The sequence below is a fragment of the Gallus gallus genome, chromosome 5 (genome assembly GCF_016699485.2).
Source record: "Gallus gallus isolate bGalGal1 chromosome 5, bGalGal1.mat.broiler.GRCg7b, whole genome shotgun sequence".
Classification (NCBI taxonomy): Eukaryota; Metazoa; Chordata; class Aves; order Galliformes; family Phasianidae; genus Gallus; species Gallus gallus.
Window position 1 is genome coordinate 26523417 of NC_052536.1, and position 16104 is coordinate 26539520.

Consider the following 16104-nt stretch of genomic DNA (forward strand, 5'->3'; position numbering starts at 1 on the left):
TCACTATTTCATCCAGAAACGGCAAAGTACTTTTGCAGAGCACTAAGCAACCAGAATAAAACAACAGCCAACTTTCAAAGTAGATAGAAAATAAAATACGTTTTGGTATGTGGAGGGATTCTTTCTTTGGAAAGGGTATCCAGAATCAGATATCTAATCAGAATGAAACTGAATGGTACAGAATGTGGAAAGGACTTCAACAGGTGCTGTGATCTCATGCGTAACCAGTGATGGACATATGACACACAACATGAAAAAGAACAGAATGAGTTATTTTAAACATAAATTCCAGGAATCTGAATTTACTGTAATGAGTCAGAAAAAGCCTTCGCTAAAAATGGTACTTAATGGAAGAGAGCAAAGTAGAATTTTTGTATGCTTATAATATAATGATGGAAAAAGCCCACAGCAATGACATTACACTGCTGGTATATTAATCAAAAGGTACTCTCATTATTTGAAAAGTTATAGAAGAAATAGAAGGAATCCATAAACAGGTAACTAAAATAATTATACCTAGATGGAGAGGCTTTAATGTGAAGAGGAAACCAGGATTATGAAACTTAGAAAGGAAAAAAAAAAGGGGGGGGGATAACATTAAAGTTTATGAAGTGTTGGTTAAAGACAACACTTCCTTACAGACAAACTGGAACTTCTCTTCTTACTTTTTCTGTCTTAAATACCAAAAAAAAAAAAGCACACAAAAAATTAAAACTTGAAAACATACAATTAATTTAAGATGCAACACATTTTAAAGCTGAAATAGTAAATAGACTCAATTATACATAACTGCTACCCACAGTGCAAAAGGCCAGGATTCAAATAGAATTTTAGAGGTAATTCATTCATACGTAGAAAAAAGCATCCTGCATATCTGAAGTTGTAATGTAAATGTGCTATGACATTATACAGTCTCAGCCATTTACAGCAAGAAAGTTGATAAGCCTTTAAAAACAGCACGTTGGAATATTTCACATTAGCAGAGCTCATGTTACTAAGGAAATGATGGTTTGTGAAGTATTTACAATAATGTGCACTGATTATTTACATAGATTTTGGGTATAAACTGACTTCAACTTTTAATTTCCTGTTACATTTGGAAAAATAAAGGTAGTATTGCTATCAGTTATAAACTGCAACATCAGCCGTAAAATGAAATGCAGAAATTTCTACATCATAGACTGTGTGCAGATTTTGCATTTGTAAATAATCTGTATTTAACAAAAAGAGAAAAAGAAAGCAAATGTGTTTCTGGAATCTTATAAAAATCTCAGCAAATGCTTCACAGAGTTTGGGCTCTCTTATTCCACACTCAACATTGCCATCAAAAAACAAACAAACAACAAAAAAAAGCCAACCAGCTAACTGCTGAATATCTTTTTAATGCTAATTACAAAAGCTGAAGTGGAGTCATTTCATCTTGTGCTCAGTCTGCAGCAGCTTGATCATTACAGTGCTTGCTGAAGGAGGCAGATGCACTTGAAAGTCACCCAAACATCAATGCACCTCCTTACTCACTCTTTTTTTCCTTCCCTAAGCGTGCAATTTTGTACATAATCTTTGCTATAGCCGATAGAAATATTAGAGAGAATGCAGAGGGGCGGGGGGCACTCTGACCTGTTATTAAAAATAATCCAGAACAACAAATGTGTGTTCATGCCAAACCTCCAACTTTCATGAATGGACTTTGTTGTGGACAGAAAAGGGTATTTTCTTTGTTGTCCTACCCACCTCAAAGTACACAGAAATCTCACAACAGGATTGGTTCTGCGAATTCAGTAAGACACAATCCTAGTAACTTCATTATTCCAATAGCTTCGCAAGAACTCCACAGCTTAAATCCCTCTTATTCAAATCCAATATAAACAGAAGTCCATATCTAATACAGACCTGTGTATCTTCTTCACCCTTCACATCTCTTCTTTCCTACAAGACCAGAATACTTCTACTGAAGTACAAGAAAATAAGTACTGATATTTACTTGAAGTGAAGTCACTGCCATTGCAGCAAAGTCAAGGATTGGGCACTGGAATAGTATCCATCATTCCAAGGTGGGAACTGTCAGCCAACACTGCAATTGCCTTTAATTCTTCTATATTTAACAGAGGCCTGAGGTTCTACAGATTCATGAGTAAATTTTTTTTTTTACACTGGGGACATGCTTTCTTGTCATCTGTTTATGGTATATCCATGGATGTTGTATTCTCAGTCCTGTCCAAGTACTGGGTGTGCTTACCTAGCTGCAGACCTTTTCCTTCCACCATTAATCAACTTCAAAAATCTGTCCCATTGGTCTGTATTTCCAACGCTTTTTTAGTTACCTCCACAAGGACTATCTTAACAGGATCCCATTTAGATGTTTTTTTCCAATACAAACAGTGCCCAAAATCATTATTGACAAAAATCATTAGTAAACACGAGCAGTACCTTACTGAAGCCGTGTGACTTTGCCAGCATGCTCCTACAGCAGCTTTTCATTTTTTTATTTTCTAAATACTCAGTATTTAGAAGGAAAACACGTTGCAAAGATTCTAAGTCAACAAAAAATAAATGATACCAATTGGGCAGGAGAAAGAACAGTCATTACTACGAACCGCAGCAGTGCTCAGATGAGAGAAGCACGAGAACTAAATGTTTCAGAGCTTCATATTGCTGTCATTTACATTTCCTGTCAAGATGTCCTGACTTACTCCTAATTTCTCCTATTTATTGGCCCAACGTCAGCACCTGTCAGACCTGCCTGCCTTTCTGTTATACACAAGGACAACACCGAACATTCACGTTCAACTTCCGTAACAGCCATGTTGTTTTCAGATACCACTTCTGAGGACAGAACATAATCCTGTATTTTGTAACATACAAACATTTATGTGTAACATAAGCACAGGCGTTCAAATTTCTCCTCCTCCTTTCCCCCCAACCCTCTTCTGGTTTTAAAACAATCCAGGAATGTTTGGGGTTTTTTAATTATTATTTTTACTTTTTACCCTTAGACTCCCAATGAATACCTCAGTCCCAATATTCTTTCTTACAGGTTACAGCACAGAAGTGCATGCTAATCTGTTTATTTCATTAGAAGCACTCCTCTTTATTTAAAAAACCTGATTTGAACACCAGTTTGAAGCTCACCCATTCCCTACGTGTTGCACCTATTTTGTATATTCTATGCTGTTTTAATATTCTTCCAAAGTCTTAAACAAAAATCCATGGAATATAAACATCCCATACAAAAACCTACCATTATCAGCTAAGCTGATAATCTCATCGAGTGGATTTTTCATGAACTCTCACAACTTACATTATCTCCTTTATTTCCTGCACCACAGGCACCGTGACACTGCTGAACAGCAGCTCAGGTTACCGGGCCCAGCGTCACCCAGCTGCTCTAATTTACTATTTTAAAATACTGAGAAGTAAGACTGAGCGAGGGGGAGGGAAATAACGCCTGTGTTACAACTGGAAAATTAAGCCAAATGACTGAAGTTACAATTTCAAAAGATTACTGTGGTGTTTATTACTTTAAAGTGATGCCTATAAACTTCCTAGCAACTGCAGGAAAGATGACATTTTCAAGCTCTATTTCCTATCCAAAGTCTGCAGGCTGCCAGAAGGTAGATTGTTTCCCCTGCGGTAATGCTAGAAGCACACAAACAAAACTTTAAAAGTAGCAGTTCTTTTCCACCGTTGCACTGACAGAGATCCAAAGCTAAAACTCTTCCAGGATCCAACATACTTAAATAGCCTTTCCGTTAATAGGATGAATAAGATTCTTTCTTTCAAAAGCTGGCACTGTAACAGATACTTACCAATTAGGCCCATAATTCTAACATTTTCTAAGAACGACTGTTCTGAAATTGTCTTTTACTATAGCAACTTTACCCTCCCTAACTTGCATAAAATACGAAAGTTTTGTGAATTTTTCCAGAGTAGATATAGAAATCAGCTTCTCTCCACACAGTCTCACGTCATGCATCTGCTTTTTCTAGGTTGCAAAGTATTGCAAAAGCTCAGAATGTGGCAAAGCAGCCCACACAGCTCTGACCTTTCTTGCAAGTTGATGAACAATCATCTGTTTTTAAGAGCATCTTTACAATCAGCTGTGCTGGCAGGAAAACGGAAATCTTATTCAGGAAAATGCCCTGAATAACTAGAACTATACACAGGGGTAGCACGAGAAACATTTCATGAAGGTGGTCTGTAGCAACACAAGAGCACAGAAACAGAAGACAGAAGCTAGCTTCCTAGGCTGTGGGCCTCTATATACCACAGGAATTACAATAAAATCCTATAAACCTAAGTCATGGCAAAACCACAACCTCTGCTCCACAGGCTTTCCATGTGAGGACAAGTGCAGAAAAGACAGGTTAATTACTAAGGGCAACTATCAAATATGCACTGTCTGCATGCATTCTGCTGTTTGCCTGTTTTCCATGTGTGAGATTCTGAATTCTGACCTGAAGGCCACCTCTGGACTTCATCATTTTGCCTACCAATAATCTTACAGAGAAACAAGAAGCAAGTACAAACAGCCTTTCATCTCTTCCTCAGCTGAGAATGCAGATCTTTGGAGATGATAGCAGCAGAAATCTGCAATGATGTGCTTTTCAACACACAGCTGGTCTTGAGCAGGAGGAACTCAGCTCCTCAGCCACCTGCAAGTCCTCAGGGCTGGCACACTGCGCCTGCTTGAGGCTCTGGCCACCTCATGATGAGCAGGATAGCACGCTATCTCAGGGCTGCAGATAGCAAAGACCTGGCTACTGTGAACCAGCAGGGGCTCCCAAAACAGCTACGTCTGTTACATCAGGAACTTCAGCTCCTAACAAAATACCAAGGAATAAAACTCCCATTGAAACTCCAGGATAAACCTGATTTTAATTACACTCCTACTCAATTCATATAGATGTCCTTAGGCTGTTCAGTATGTCTCACATGGCCTTCAGTCCCACTCTTAAGGGGACAGGTTTCTGAGACTGTTATTTAACAAGTACTACAGACAAGGAAAGTTTTGGTTTTTTTCTTCTATCACCGGGCAGCTCCTCCCAGCATCGTGCTTCCTTCCTCCCTGTGCTGCTGCTTCTTAATGCTGTGTCAAGTTAAAAAATCACTTCATTATAGCAGCACCAAATTTACTTCACTAAATATTTAGTAAGGGCTGGAGACCTTCAGCTAAGTTGATGTTTCCTCTTAATAGTCTGAGTCTATACAGAATACACATTAATAGTTTCCAAATGAAGCTATCCCAAAGAGCTTAGTATTGTGTCCTCAAAAACACTTATCTTCCCCCATTTCCATGTCCATCCAACAGGTGTATGTTATTGTACACCAAAAAAACCCCACAAAATTTGATAAAATTCTTTCCCCAAGTCAGTAGGAACAAGAAGGAACTAGAACACTGCTGGAAAATTCTGCTGCTTAAGAGCAACCTTCAAACAAGTACGTAAGGCAGTTGCAGCTTTCATAGTCCATCTGATCAGATGAATCAACTCCTCATCATATGGCATTTCTTGCGCTAGAAACCAATGTGCGGACTGTCACCAAAGAAGCTGGTAACAGTCCAAAGGTTTTTTTCAGATGTCTTAAAAAACTAAACCAAAAGAAAGGGAAGACACTCTTTTAGTGCATCTACTAAAAGTAAAGGAGGTTACAATATAAAGCCAGAAACTATGAAATCAGGAGTAATATTTTTGGTTTTCTGTACCTTTGATTTTTGACTTGGCTTATTTTTTATGACAAACTAACACTCCAGAGTTGCAAAAAAGGAAAATTAATCCTAGAATATAACATATAATGTACCTCCAGTACAGGAAAGAAAACGTTAAAGAAACTGTCCTGGACCTCATCTGCCTCATTTGGAATAGTATATGTAGTTATAGCCACTGATATTAATGAGATTGCGTCCAAAATGAGATAAGTGCAAAAGGAAGTTACCAGGTAATACTGTGCATGAGGAAAGTAGAGAAATCCACATCTCCCAGTCAGTAATAAAAACTTGGCTATTAGAGTTAACATCAGTAAATAAAGCATAAAGGAGACAACTGCAATATCTAAATGCACTCAAGAGAATAAACGCAACAAGGGAAACTCAAGTATTGCAACTAAAAGACAAGTTGGCTCAGTGGTAAACGCCAGGAACAGGTATTAAATTTCACTTAAAAACATGGCAAGTTTTCTAACCCTCAGAGTAGTGATGCTTAGACTGATCAAAAATAGCATGAGGGGCTGGCAACAGGTTCCCTGCAAACACCAAACACACAAGGTAAAACATTGGAAATTCAAGCTGAGTAATTTACTGCATTTGTGATAGGATAATCGTGGCAAAAGCAGTTTTTGATGCACTGAAGTTGATGAATGCTTTTCTGCTATTAGGACTCCTTTCCTTAAATTCCTTTGCTGCAAGTGAATAAAATAGTGAAAAATTTCAATAGGAATTGGTTAGTTACAGTATTTGAAGGAAAGGAATATAGACCAAAATTGTCTTGAGTATCTTTACATAGATTTACAAATGGAATGAAGTAGCAGTAGCTGATAAACAGGTATTTCACAAACTCTGCTTAAAAAAAATTAATATTTCATGTATAGTTTCTGTCACCCGAAATCATCTTTCAACTGCATTTTTTTTAATTTAATGTTGTAAGGTTAAAATTGATACTATAACTGTCAAAAATAGTCTAACTTCTATAAATCTAAAGAAAAATCATAGAGGCAAAAATACATTTGATACCAGGAAAAACAGCTTAGAGAAGAAATTACACGCAACAGGCATAGCATAAAAGCAGTAGATCAACTTGTCAAGGTGGAATTATTTGGGATCCCAACACATTCTGAGCCAGTTCATTAGCGTATCATTCAAGAAATTCATGACATGCCAACTGTTTTGATTATTCATTACACAATACAGCAGTGATGGGCTTGCAATGGTGATAACAGCTCCATAGTCTACTGGTTTCTTGTTGCAGCTTTAGTAATAATTTCACACCAAATTAGTATAAACGTCCCATAAGTCCAATACTTATCAAGACCCTATGTGTCTGGGTCAAAGTACATACTTGCTCTGCTTTCACTTTCAATAGTAAACAACTTTCCTCCCATTGCAAAGAGCTTACATTTAACAATTCTGTGGGAAAAAAAATCAATTAGTAACTATATTACGTATTTTGTTCACTTAAGCAAAAAAAAAAGACTCCTTACTCTTCGTGTCCAGCTGAGCACGATACTTTTCAAATCCTTTGAGCCGAACTCGTTCTCCCAAGAGCTGAAGAAACTCTTCAAAGGCTGGACCTGCCGACTCGTTATTGTACATTTCCTCTTCTGTGCTTTGCCCAGCTTTGCAGTACATGATGCCCACCTTAAGTTGGTAACTTAACTGCAAAGAGAGAGAGACAAAAATTTTGTACGTACGACAAGTGATATAACAGCTTATTTACTGAATCCACTTCAGATTGTTTTTTATTAAACCCTTAATTAACAAAGAAAGAAATGTCAATGATCAGCCTAATTTCCAAAAGCTTTCATTGTTTCTCATTGGTGTTCCTTATTTTCTGCGAAGAGACACTGCAGCTAGCAAATGGTGCATGTCTTACACAGCCATGTGACTCAATGGTATCAGCTGAAAAACATCAGGAACTTGATTTGCACTCTTCAGCTGGTACTGTAGCTGCTGTTCTATGCTAAACCTCCCACAAAGAAAGCGAGGGCACAACACTCACTCATTTCTGTAACCAGTGATAAAATCAACAGTCTCTCATTTTAAAGAAAAGAGAAATTATTCACCTATTAGTGCATTCAACTATTAAGCATGCTTAAAGAGTAAATTGCATTCATTGGCAGTAACAAAACAACTAAATAACATAGCAGAAACTAACCATGCAAAAGTAACCCGTTTTTTAATCCAATTGCAATTTTAATCCTTCAACACATACTATTCGCACTGATTCCAAACTGATGCATACATAAAAGGGGTCATAACTGCATTTTATGTCTGAACTACAGAAGAAGTCAGAGATGGAAAGAAAACAGTGCTAACAGCCACTTACTGACACTTCTGTAAATGACTTCACATGCAGGAAACCTGAGTGGTTGAGTGCAAAAGAGTACAGTTTGTGCATGTAGTAAAAGTACATAATTATTGTGGAGAAAGTAATTTCTTCTCTCACATTTGCATTTTTTCAAAGCTTGCATTTCAAGAAAACATAAAGCATATCTATCAGAACAAAATCTGAAAAACAGCTAAGGAAACCATCAAGACATTCTCAGGTATGCGCTATAGTTTACTGTGAAATGCTAACAGGTATTTGTAAAGCCACTGAAAGGAAACTTATCTGAATATACCATGATTTGCTCTCGAAGTGCCTGTAATAGTTCACAAGACAACATTCTGTAACCTACTGAGGTAATGCGGACAAACTTAAATCAACTAAAATTCATTAACTTTAACATATTATTTTTACAGTTGGACATTTTAAAAGCCCTCAGAATTGGTTCTGTTCTTTCTCTACATGAAACACATTTTAAAATTTCAGAAAATTTTAAAAAGCACAATACTACCTAAAATGAGTGGTGGGAAAGGATCAGAAGTCAGAAAACAAGCAGGGGAAAGAAGAAAGGTATAGGCTTAGTTAGTCCTGCTGGAGAAATCGAGCACGTGTAGTGAGTCAGAGTTCTTTCTGGGCCACCTACAGAACATTCTTTTATCCTCTGATATAATAACTACTAAAATTTTATCTTCTAAATATGTCTAATTTCTTTTGTGAGAATATGAGTACAGCATATCTATCACTTGTGAATTATCTACTACTTATTACTTATCAATCTATTACTTATGGAAGAAATATTCACAGGCCAACTTTCAAAACTACAAGTGCACTTCCCACATTACCAGCAGAGGCTCTGACAGAGACTATTCAGGAACACTCATTGCTCAGATATGTGCTCTCTGTCCTCTCTGAGGGAAATCCAATGGGTGAAGGTGCATCTTGGAACCACAGTGCTTTAGCTGTTCTGCTAATCACAAGTTTCTAGAAATCTCACTCAGATTAGGACTAAGAAAACCATTCTCACCAAGCGCAGCTATGCTATTTAACTCCATTTTTGATGAAGGAAAGATTTTCCAGGGCATAAACATAAAAGGGATCCTCAGCTTCCAGAAACAATGAAATAGCTGCCCTTTGTACCTCTGAAAATGTCAGCATGAGGAATTAAAGACCACGCTGAAAAAGTACAATACCTTATTAAATTTGCTGAACTTAAAACAAAACCAACAAAATTCCTAAGGACAATGAAAGCTGCTATAGAAAAATAAAGCTCTACTGGAAGAATGACGCTCAACTCCTCCTTCTAAATATAGGATCTTTAAGAAGTATAACTCAAAATAAGAAAGAAAGAAAGGAGTTGAAGGAAGAACTACAGCGTGGCAAAGCTTTTGGAGAAGCGGCTTCATTTTAATAATCTAGAAGCATTTCCATATACAAACATGGGGGAGAAGTGCACTTGCAGTACGCTATCTAACACTCTGTGAAAGCACATCTCAGATTTAACTAGTCAGTAATTTTATATTATAAATACAGAATTACATTAAAATCCAAGTGACATAGCACAGTATTTCCATAAATTCTTATTGGAATTAATCAGCAACTGTCCTGATATTCAAATTTTTAAATCATATTTGAATGCAAATCTGAAGTTACCATGAACTATGCATTCAAGAAAATTAGTGGATGCTAATTAGTCAGAAAGGTAGCACTGCCACACCAAATGATTGGATTGCTTTTTTATATAGAACCATCCAAAAGAACATGTTTTAATAACACCAATAAAAAGAACAGCTAGGTGAGAGCAATGTGGGCTGTATGTAAAGAACAGCAGATGTTACACTGACATTAAAAACCTGAGGGAAGTAAGGGACATGGAACCTGAGATAAAACACCAGTACAAGAATTGGGGCAAGAATAGCTCCTAGCCTCTGCAGTAGATCTCCATTCTGATACTGGACATCATATTCAGTTCAGATATCTACTTCCTTAATATTCTGAAAGATTGTATTAGCTCAGCCATAAAAAATATACAAAATTCAGAGAAAATATGTTGCAGAACCTTGAAAAGTGCAATCTGTTTAGTTTATCATATACAAGACCAACAGATGATTTCATCACCGCATATAAAAACCTTTGCATAATAAATCTCACACCAAAATGACTCTCTAGTTGTAGCAGAGAAAAATATCAGAAGAAAAGTCTAGAAACTGAAAGAAGATGAACGTAAATAAGTGCAAATTCATAAATATGAAAACTAACAATTGCTTTAAAATCTCACTCAAATATTAAAAAAAAAGATAGCCCAGCTTAATCAAAACTGGCAGATAAGTTTTATTAAAGCACACAAATTTGTCTCAAGTGAGGGGTTATTGGGTGAAATCAACTAAGTCAGGCCAGGGTCACCTTATAGTCTTAACTCTTAACAAAACCTCTCATTTGCTACATCAAACAGGCACCTGTTCATGTAGTGATGAAACAGTGTGACACACACAGCAAGAAAAAGTGATAAACAGTCTGTGTACCTAATTAGTGGAGCAGCTGTTACCCATATTTGTTTTAGCTTGGAATTGATAAAAATGCAGCTCCTAATTAGTACAGAGTGTGCTTATCTTTTTCTGTTGGAAGCGTCAAACTGTTTCATTACCACAAAAACAGAAAGATACTTTGATGTAGAAAGTACATTTTTAACTATCACCTGCCCTTAAGGATTTTCAAATGTTTGTGCAGTAGGAAAAAAAGTCAACCCCATACTACAATGTACTGCAGGTTGAAATGACTTACAGCACTCAAAGTAAGGATATTTTCATCTTCAACTTTTGTAACTATCTGAAGTAATTTTGCTAAAGAGCTTTTCTAATTAGGAATTGGATAGAAATATTTGCACAAAGTATTTAAATTATCTTTTTGATTTTTTTTCCCCGCTTGAGAAGATTTTCAATCAATATTATTTAAATTTGAGGTTCATGGCCAGCATTTCCATAAGGACCTTATCTTAGAATCCAGCTGATCATTTCTGGAGCCATCTTGGATTAAATTCCACCATTGTTTCCATTGCTGAAAAAGGAAACTTTGGGAAGAGACTGAGAGATATCCCTGGTTTAAGCTGCCTGACAAACTTGATTCTGGATGAAAAACAGATTCAATTTAGGCTCAAAGAATAAATCATTAATACCAAATACGCTTTTGTAAACACAGCTCCAATACTCTACAGAAAAATGCCTCAAACAATTAGTTTCTGACTGAGTGAAAGCAGGAAGTTATACTGAATATGAAATTCCTAAAAATTCCTTCTTTCTTCTAGCATGCTTCGTGTAAGCTCATCTCTCCTCATCTTAAGACACCTGCTGGCTCATCACAGTGTCCTCCAAAGAACCACTAATCCAGGATGCTCAGCAGCCACCCATTTCCTTCAGCACATCACAGCATGCTCTTTCTGAAATAAATGAGCATATGAAACTAACTAGAGGGCAGAAAGTTTAGCTTAAGTTTTCCTTCCAGTAGGTATTTATTTGAGGATTCTTTATCTTGTAGAGAACAGCTGACCAAATAATAATGGTAGTCATCAATATTTTTAGAATAGCCATGCTCTCCCCTTTGCGGTGCAGATAATTTGATCTTTTTCTATTTTATAATGGCTATATTTCAGCATCAGACTGACAGCAAGAAGAAATAACAACAGATTTCAATTCTGTGCAGAAAAGGCTGATTGTAAGCAGCAAAAAAGACCAGAAGACAGACACCAACTGTCTCAGTATTCTAATAATAGAGCTGTTAAACGTCACTGTGAAGATTTTAATAAAAAAAATTCATTTTACACACAGACTTTCATTTTGCTAAGTCTAAGCTATATAGCTAATAAATCTTGGTTCCATTTTAAAAGAGAACAGGGGACTACCACCCAACTGCAGATCATCTGCATGAAGAGGTTTAGAGTATTTTGTCAAGTAATTTGTTTCAGACAGGCAAAAAAAGACCCACAAGCAGCACACTAATGTAATGGTTGTGCCAAATACAACATTACTATATTACAACAAATCATTTGGTGACTTTGGAGATTTCTATTTTCATTATAATAGCAATAAAAAAAGCAAGAGGAAAACAACTCTCTGCTCCATCTTTGAAAAAACAATCACTTAATCTCTTTTAAAGTAAATTAAAATGGACAACTGCCATAACATTAATATAAATAGTTAGAATACTTCCTGCAATGACCTTGATTTCACTAAAACCAAATACACTGCAAAAGTAGGGGGAAAAGACACACAACTCTTCCCATAGACAAACTTTAGTTTTAAAGGGGCATTTTAATAAACTGATTTGAATCACTTAAAACTATAGGTAGTTTTGCAGTTCTGTCAGTAATCTGAAAGTTTAAGACATTCTTCAACTTTGTACTTACCCCTTGTTCATCCAGCTTCATAAGCTGTTCTGTGACTTTAGGAGTGTTGAAGGCCAGCCTCAGGCAATGAATATTCAGCTCAGGAACCACATACTCAAGCACTTCTTTTAAGGGAAGTCCTCTGGCTGTGCAGTGCTTTGCAGTTGAAGGAATAGCATCTTCCAGCACAGAGCCTCTTAATGTCATAAGCTAAACACAGAGAACGAAAATAGCTTTCACATTGAATTATGCACAGAATCAAGGCTCATTAACAAGAGCACTGGAGTAAAATGTACTTTTCTATGATTCTCGATAGAGTCTGAGGACATCAGGTACTTCATGTTGCATGAAACAGACACTGACATGCAAAATGTCTCCCATCCTCATAGCTAACAGTACTCGGAATATCTCAAATTATTCAAAATTCTTTACAGATTTTGATTTAGAAAAAAGTATTACTTGGAAAAGATTAGGAGTAACATTTCCAGTGGAACATTTTTAAGTATAAAAGTATGCTTCTCAGGCCTAACCACTGCCACACAGGAAACTGAAGGAAGTAATTTTCCTACTCTTTGCTTGTTTGTAGCCAGTGTAGCTCCAGTAACTTTCTCGAACTTAAACTAAAATAACCTTCACATTTTCCTTCTGGATATTATGGAATTACTAATTCACTGACATACCCATCTGTATTCTTTGCAACGTAAGCTGTGGTATACCCTTTGTTAGGAAATTTCTGCATTGTACATAAGGTGGAGACAAACCTACCCAAATGGAAAAGCGAAAAACACCACATCCACACCCCATTTGATTCAGACTGTTCCCTTCTAGTTTCTTTTAACGTCATTCCTGAACGGCTTACCTCACTGGTTCTGAAAATGATCCGGTAGTTGTACTGAGGTCCGTTTTCTTTGATTTCCTCTGGTTTTTCTCTTCTTATGCTCACAGCTACTGGACCAAGGTTCTCATCTGCCCCAAAATAGTTCCAGTGTTCTTACATATTAAAAACAAACAAATAAAACAGATAAAAGTCAGTCTTACTTTCCAGTTGTATTTTCAGGCTGCATTGTCATAATGGAAACAAGCTGCCAGTTGCACTAGAGTCAGTTCTGGTACCAGGATTTTGTTCTTGTCCTTCTGTTCTCCAAAGAGCTCCATTTATACAAAAAGGCTGAAATTCAGTGTTGCATTTTCACTAAGAGAACTAAGATAGGATACACACCTTACAGCGACATTTAAAGTCAAAGCCACGTTACTCACACTGAGCTAAATTTTCCTCCTTAAAAGATAAAAATAAGGGAGCCAAACACAGCCAAATGAGAAACTCATAACTCCATGTTAAAAACGTGACCAGCAGACAGTTGTACCCAAAAGATTTAAGTTACTTATTTCTGTATCAAAAAAAGCAAGAGATAGTCTTACAAGTTACTCAAAAGGTGAAAAACTTGAGCAAGAAGCTCAAGTCTTGTTTAAACTCAAAATGAAAACACAGAGACAAAAAGAATAACATAAGTATTTAACAGCTAAGTGTTCAGTTGAGTCTAAAACTAGCATAGCTGCAGTGGTGGCAGAGAACACAGGGTTGGAGAAATTGCTCACTAGCCGCGTGGTGGATTTTTGATGTATGTTTTTGCATTTATTTAATTATAAATGTGTAAAGCCAAACCTACGTATCTTGTCTGATGATGGAGGTACATCACCGTGAATTCAGCAACTTATAAACGAAGCTGCACATATTTCAAGTAACAACTGAATTTAAAAATACAATATCTGAAAATGTAAAAGAATGTCAAAAAATAGAAGTCAAGCATTTTACAAGAAAGAAGTCCTACATCATCCCATTCCATATGCTGCACGCCTGCATATATGAATGAATTTATACATGCACAAAAATGGAAATGTAGAGCTATCTGAAATTTCAACACTTCAAAGAAGAAATGTGAAATTTCCTGGAACGATAACAAGAGAGGAAATCTAACCACACTGTCTGTACCATCATACACAGATTATTTGTTATTCATAAAAGAACCAAAATGAATTACTACTACAACAGCATTCTGATATGAGCTGTTCTGCAAGGATAAAGTGCAAAATATTTGAATATCACCATCAAGAACTGCATCTGCAAATGTTCTAAAAATAGACAGCAAAACACACTCCTTCCCAAGTGAATGGCAAAATTTTTCCAAAGCATAAATCACTATCTTAAAAACCTGAGCGCACTTTTTTATTTCTTAATTATCCACACTGATTCCTGTTATACTTTCTTCCAAGAGATTGCACACTTTTCAAGTAGGTTCTCTCTCCTTGTGAAGCCACGCATGCCCTAGAATTACACCTTTATTTTCACAGACGGACTGCTTACCCCTGAGGTTCTCTATGCTATCATCGTATCTTTTGTCAATGTTTTCCATCTAAAGATTTCAGAGCATATAAGACCCAAAAGAAAGCAAGTGTGCTTTCTACCAAATTCCTCTATAAGTCCTCGAGAGCCAATATCCTGCACAGAGGTAATTAGCATTCAAAATTCTTCTTCTATGCTGTAGGATAACCTGTAAATATTGTCATAAGTCTTGAGTGACTGAATTAGTACTAAGTGAGGAAATCAGGAATAAGTTAAAGCTTATACATAAGCCTAATGAAATCTTTATATCATTCCATTGATAAAAGCCCTATAGATGCCACAGAGAACTTCTGTTGTTTAGAAATCCAAGACATCTTACTAGCATCCTATATTTTTTCGCCCCAGGATGTTTATAATTCATCAAACAGTTCGTGGCAGAGAGAGGGAAGAGTAATCACCAAGAATACAAGAGCAACCTTCCACCTGAGACAAATTTTCCTTCAGCACACTCTGCAGCTTCCAAAATCTGAGCAAGCTTGGCTATCTCCACCCTAACTTGGCTTGGTGGATTAAAAACACTGCACAATATATATGTACCTTTACTTACACAACAGAAAACACCAGAGAAAAAGATGTAAGTCATTAATACCTACTGAAACAGTCCAAAAATTACACTAGAGTCTCTTTGTCATCCATCATCCAAGTAACAATACCTGTAAATAATAATCTATTCCTTCCACATACACAGATTCCAGCTGAGCCACCATGAGCATCTCACCAAATTACCTTGAAATTAAAATGGACTGTATCTGTGAAACTTTCATTCAGTAACTTTTATTTATTTATTTAAAAGACAAAAAGGTTAAAAGGGCCTACTGCTTTGACTAGCAGATCCTACCCAAGCCACCTTTCTTCACTGTCAGCGATATTCACAATAGAGACGCAACCTCCTCTTCAAATAAAGAAGTTTCTGCATCATTACTTGTTTCACATTACAGAAAACTGTCAGTTACAACTGATTTTACTTGATTTTTTGCTCCTCATGCCCTACTTGAAGTTTTATCACAATCACGCCTCTGGGGGAAGGACAGTAGGAAAAATAAATGTTTTTTGTATTCTTCTAACTGTGGGGTTTTGGCATATCTAACAACACATCTGAAGGATGTCTCTTTACAGAAGCCAACACAACAAAATCTCTGGCAAGAAAAATTTCCCTGGCTCATATTCTATAAACAAACAACAAGCATAGGCATTTCAAAATCCAGGTAAAAGCCTTTTTTTTTTTTTTTTTTTTAATTTCTTTGAGCCATACAACTAATAAAAAAGAAATCACAGCTCCTCCTCTCCACTCT

At 36.5% G+C, this 16104-nt stretch overlaps 1 protein-coding gene across 8 annotated transcripts in view; it reads right to left on the reverse strand.

Annotated features, from left to right (window-relative positions):
* The window catches only part of SIPA1L1 (signal induced proliferation associated 1 like 1), a 190298-nt gene that overhangs the window by 48406 nt on the left and 125788 nt on the right, over positions 1 to 16104 (reverse strand). For all 8 annotated transcript variants that reach the window (NM_001199690.3, XM_040700963.2, XM_040700960.2 and 5 more), the window contains 3 exons: positions 13271 to 13401; positions 12433 to 12621; positions 7192 to 7366 (listed from right to left, as the gene is read on the reverse strand). In NM_001199690.3, coding sequence (NP_001186619.1) covers positions 7192 to 7366; positions 12433 to 12621; positions 13271 to 13401 — 495 coding nt within the window. The remainder of the gene's footprint in view (positions 1 to 7191; positions 7367 to 12432; positions 12622 to 13270; positions 13402 to 16104) is intronic.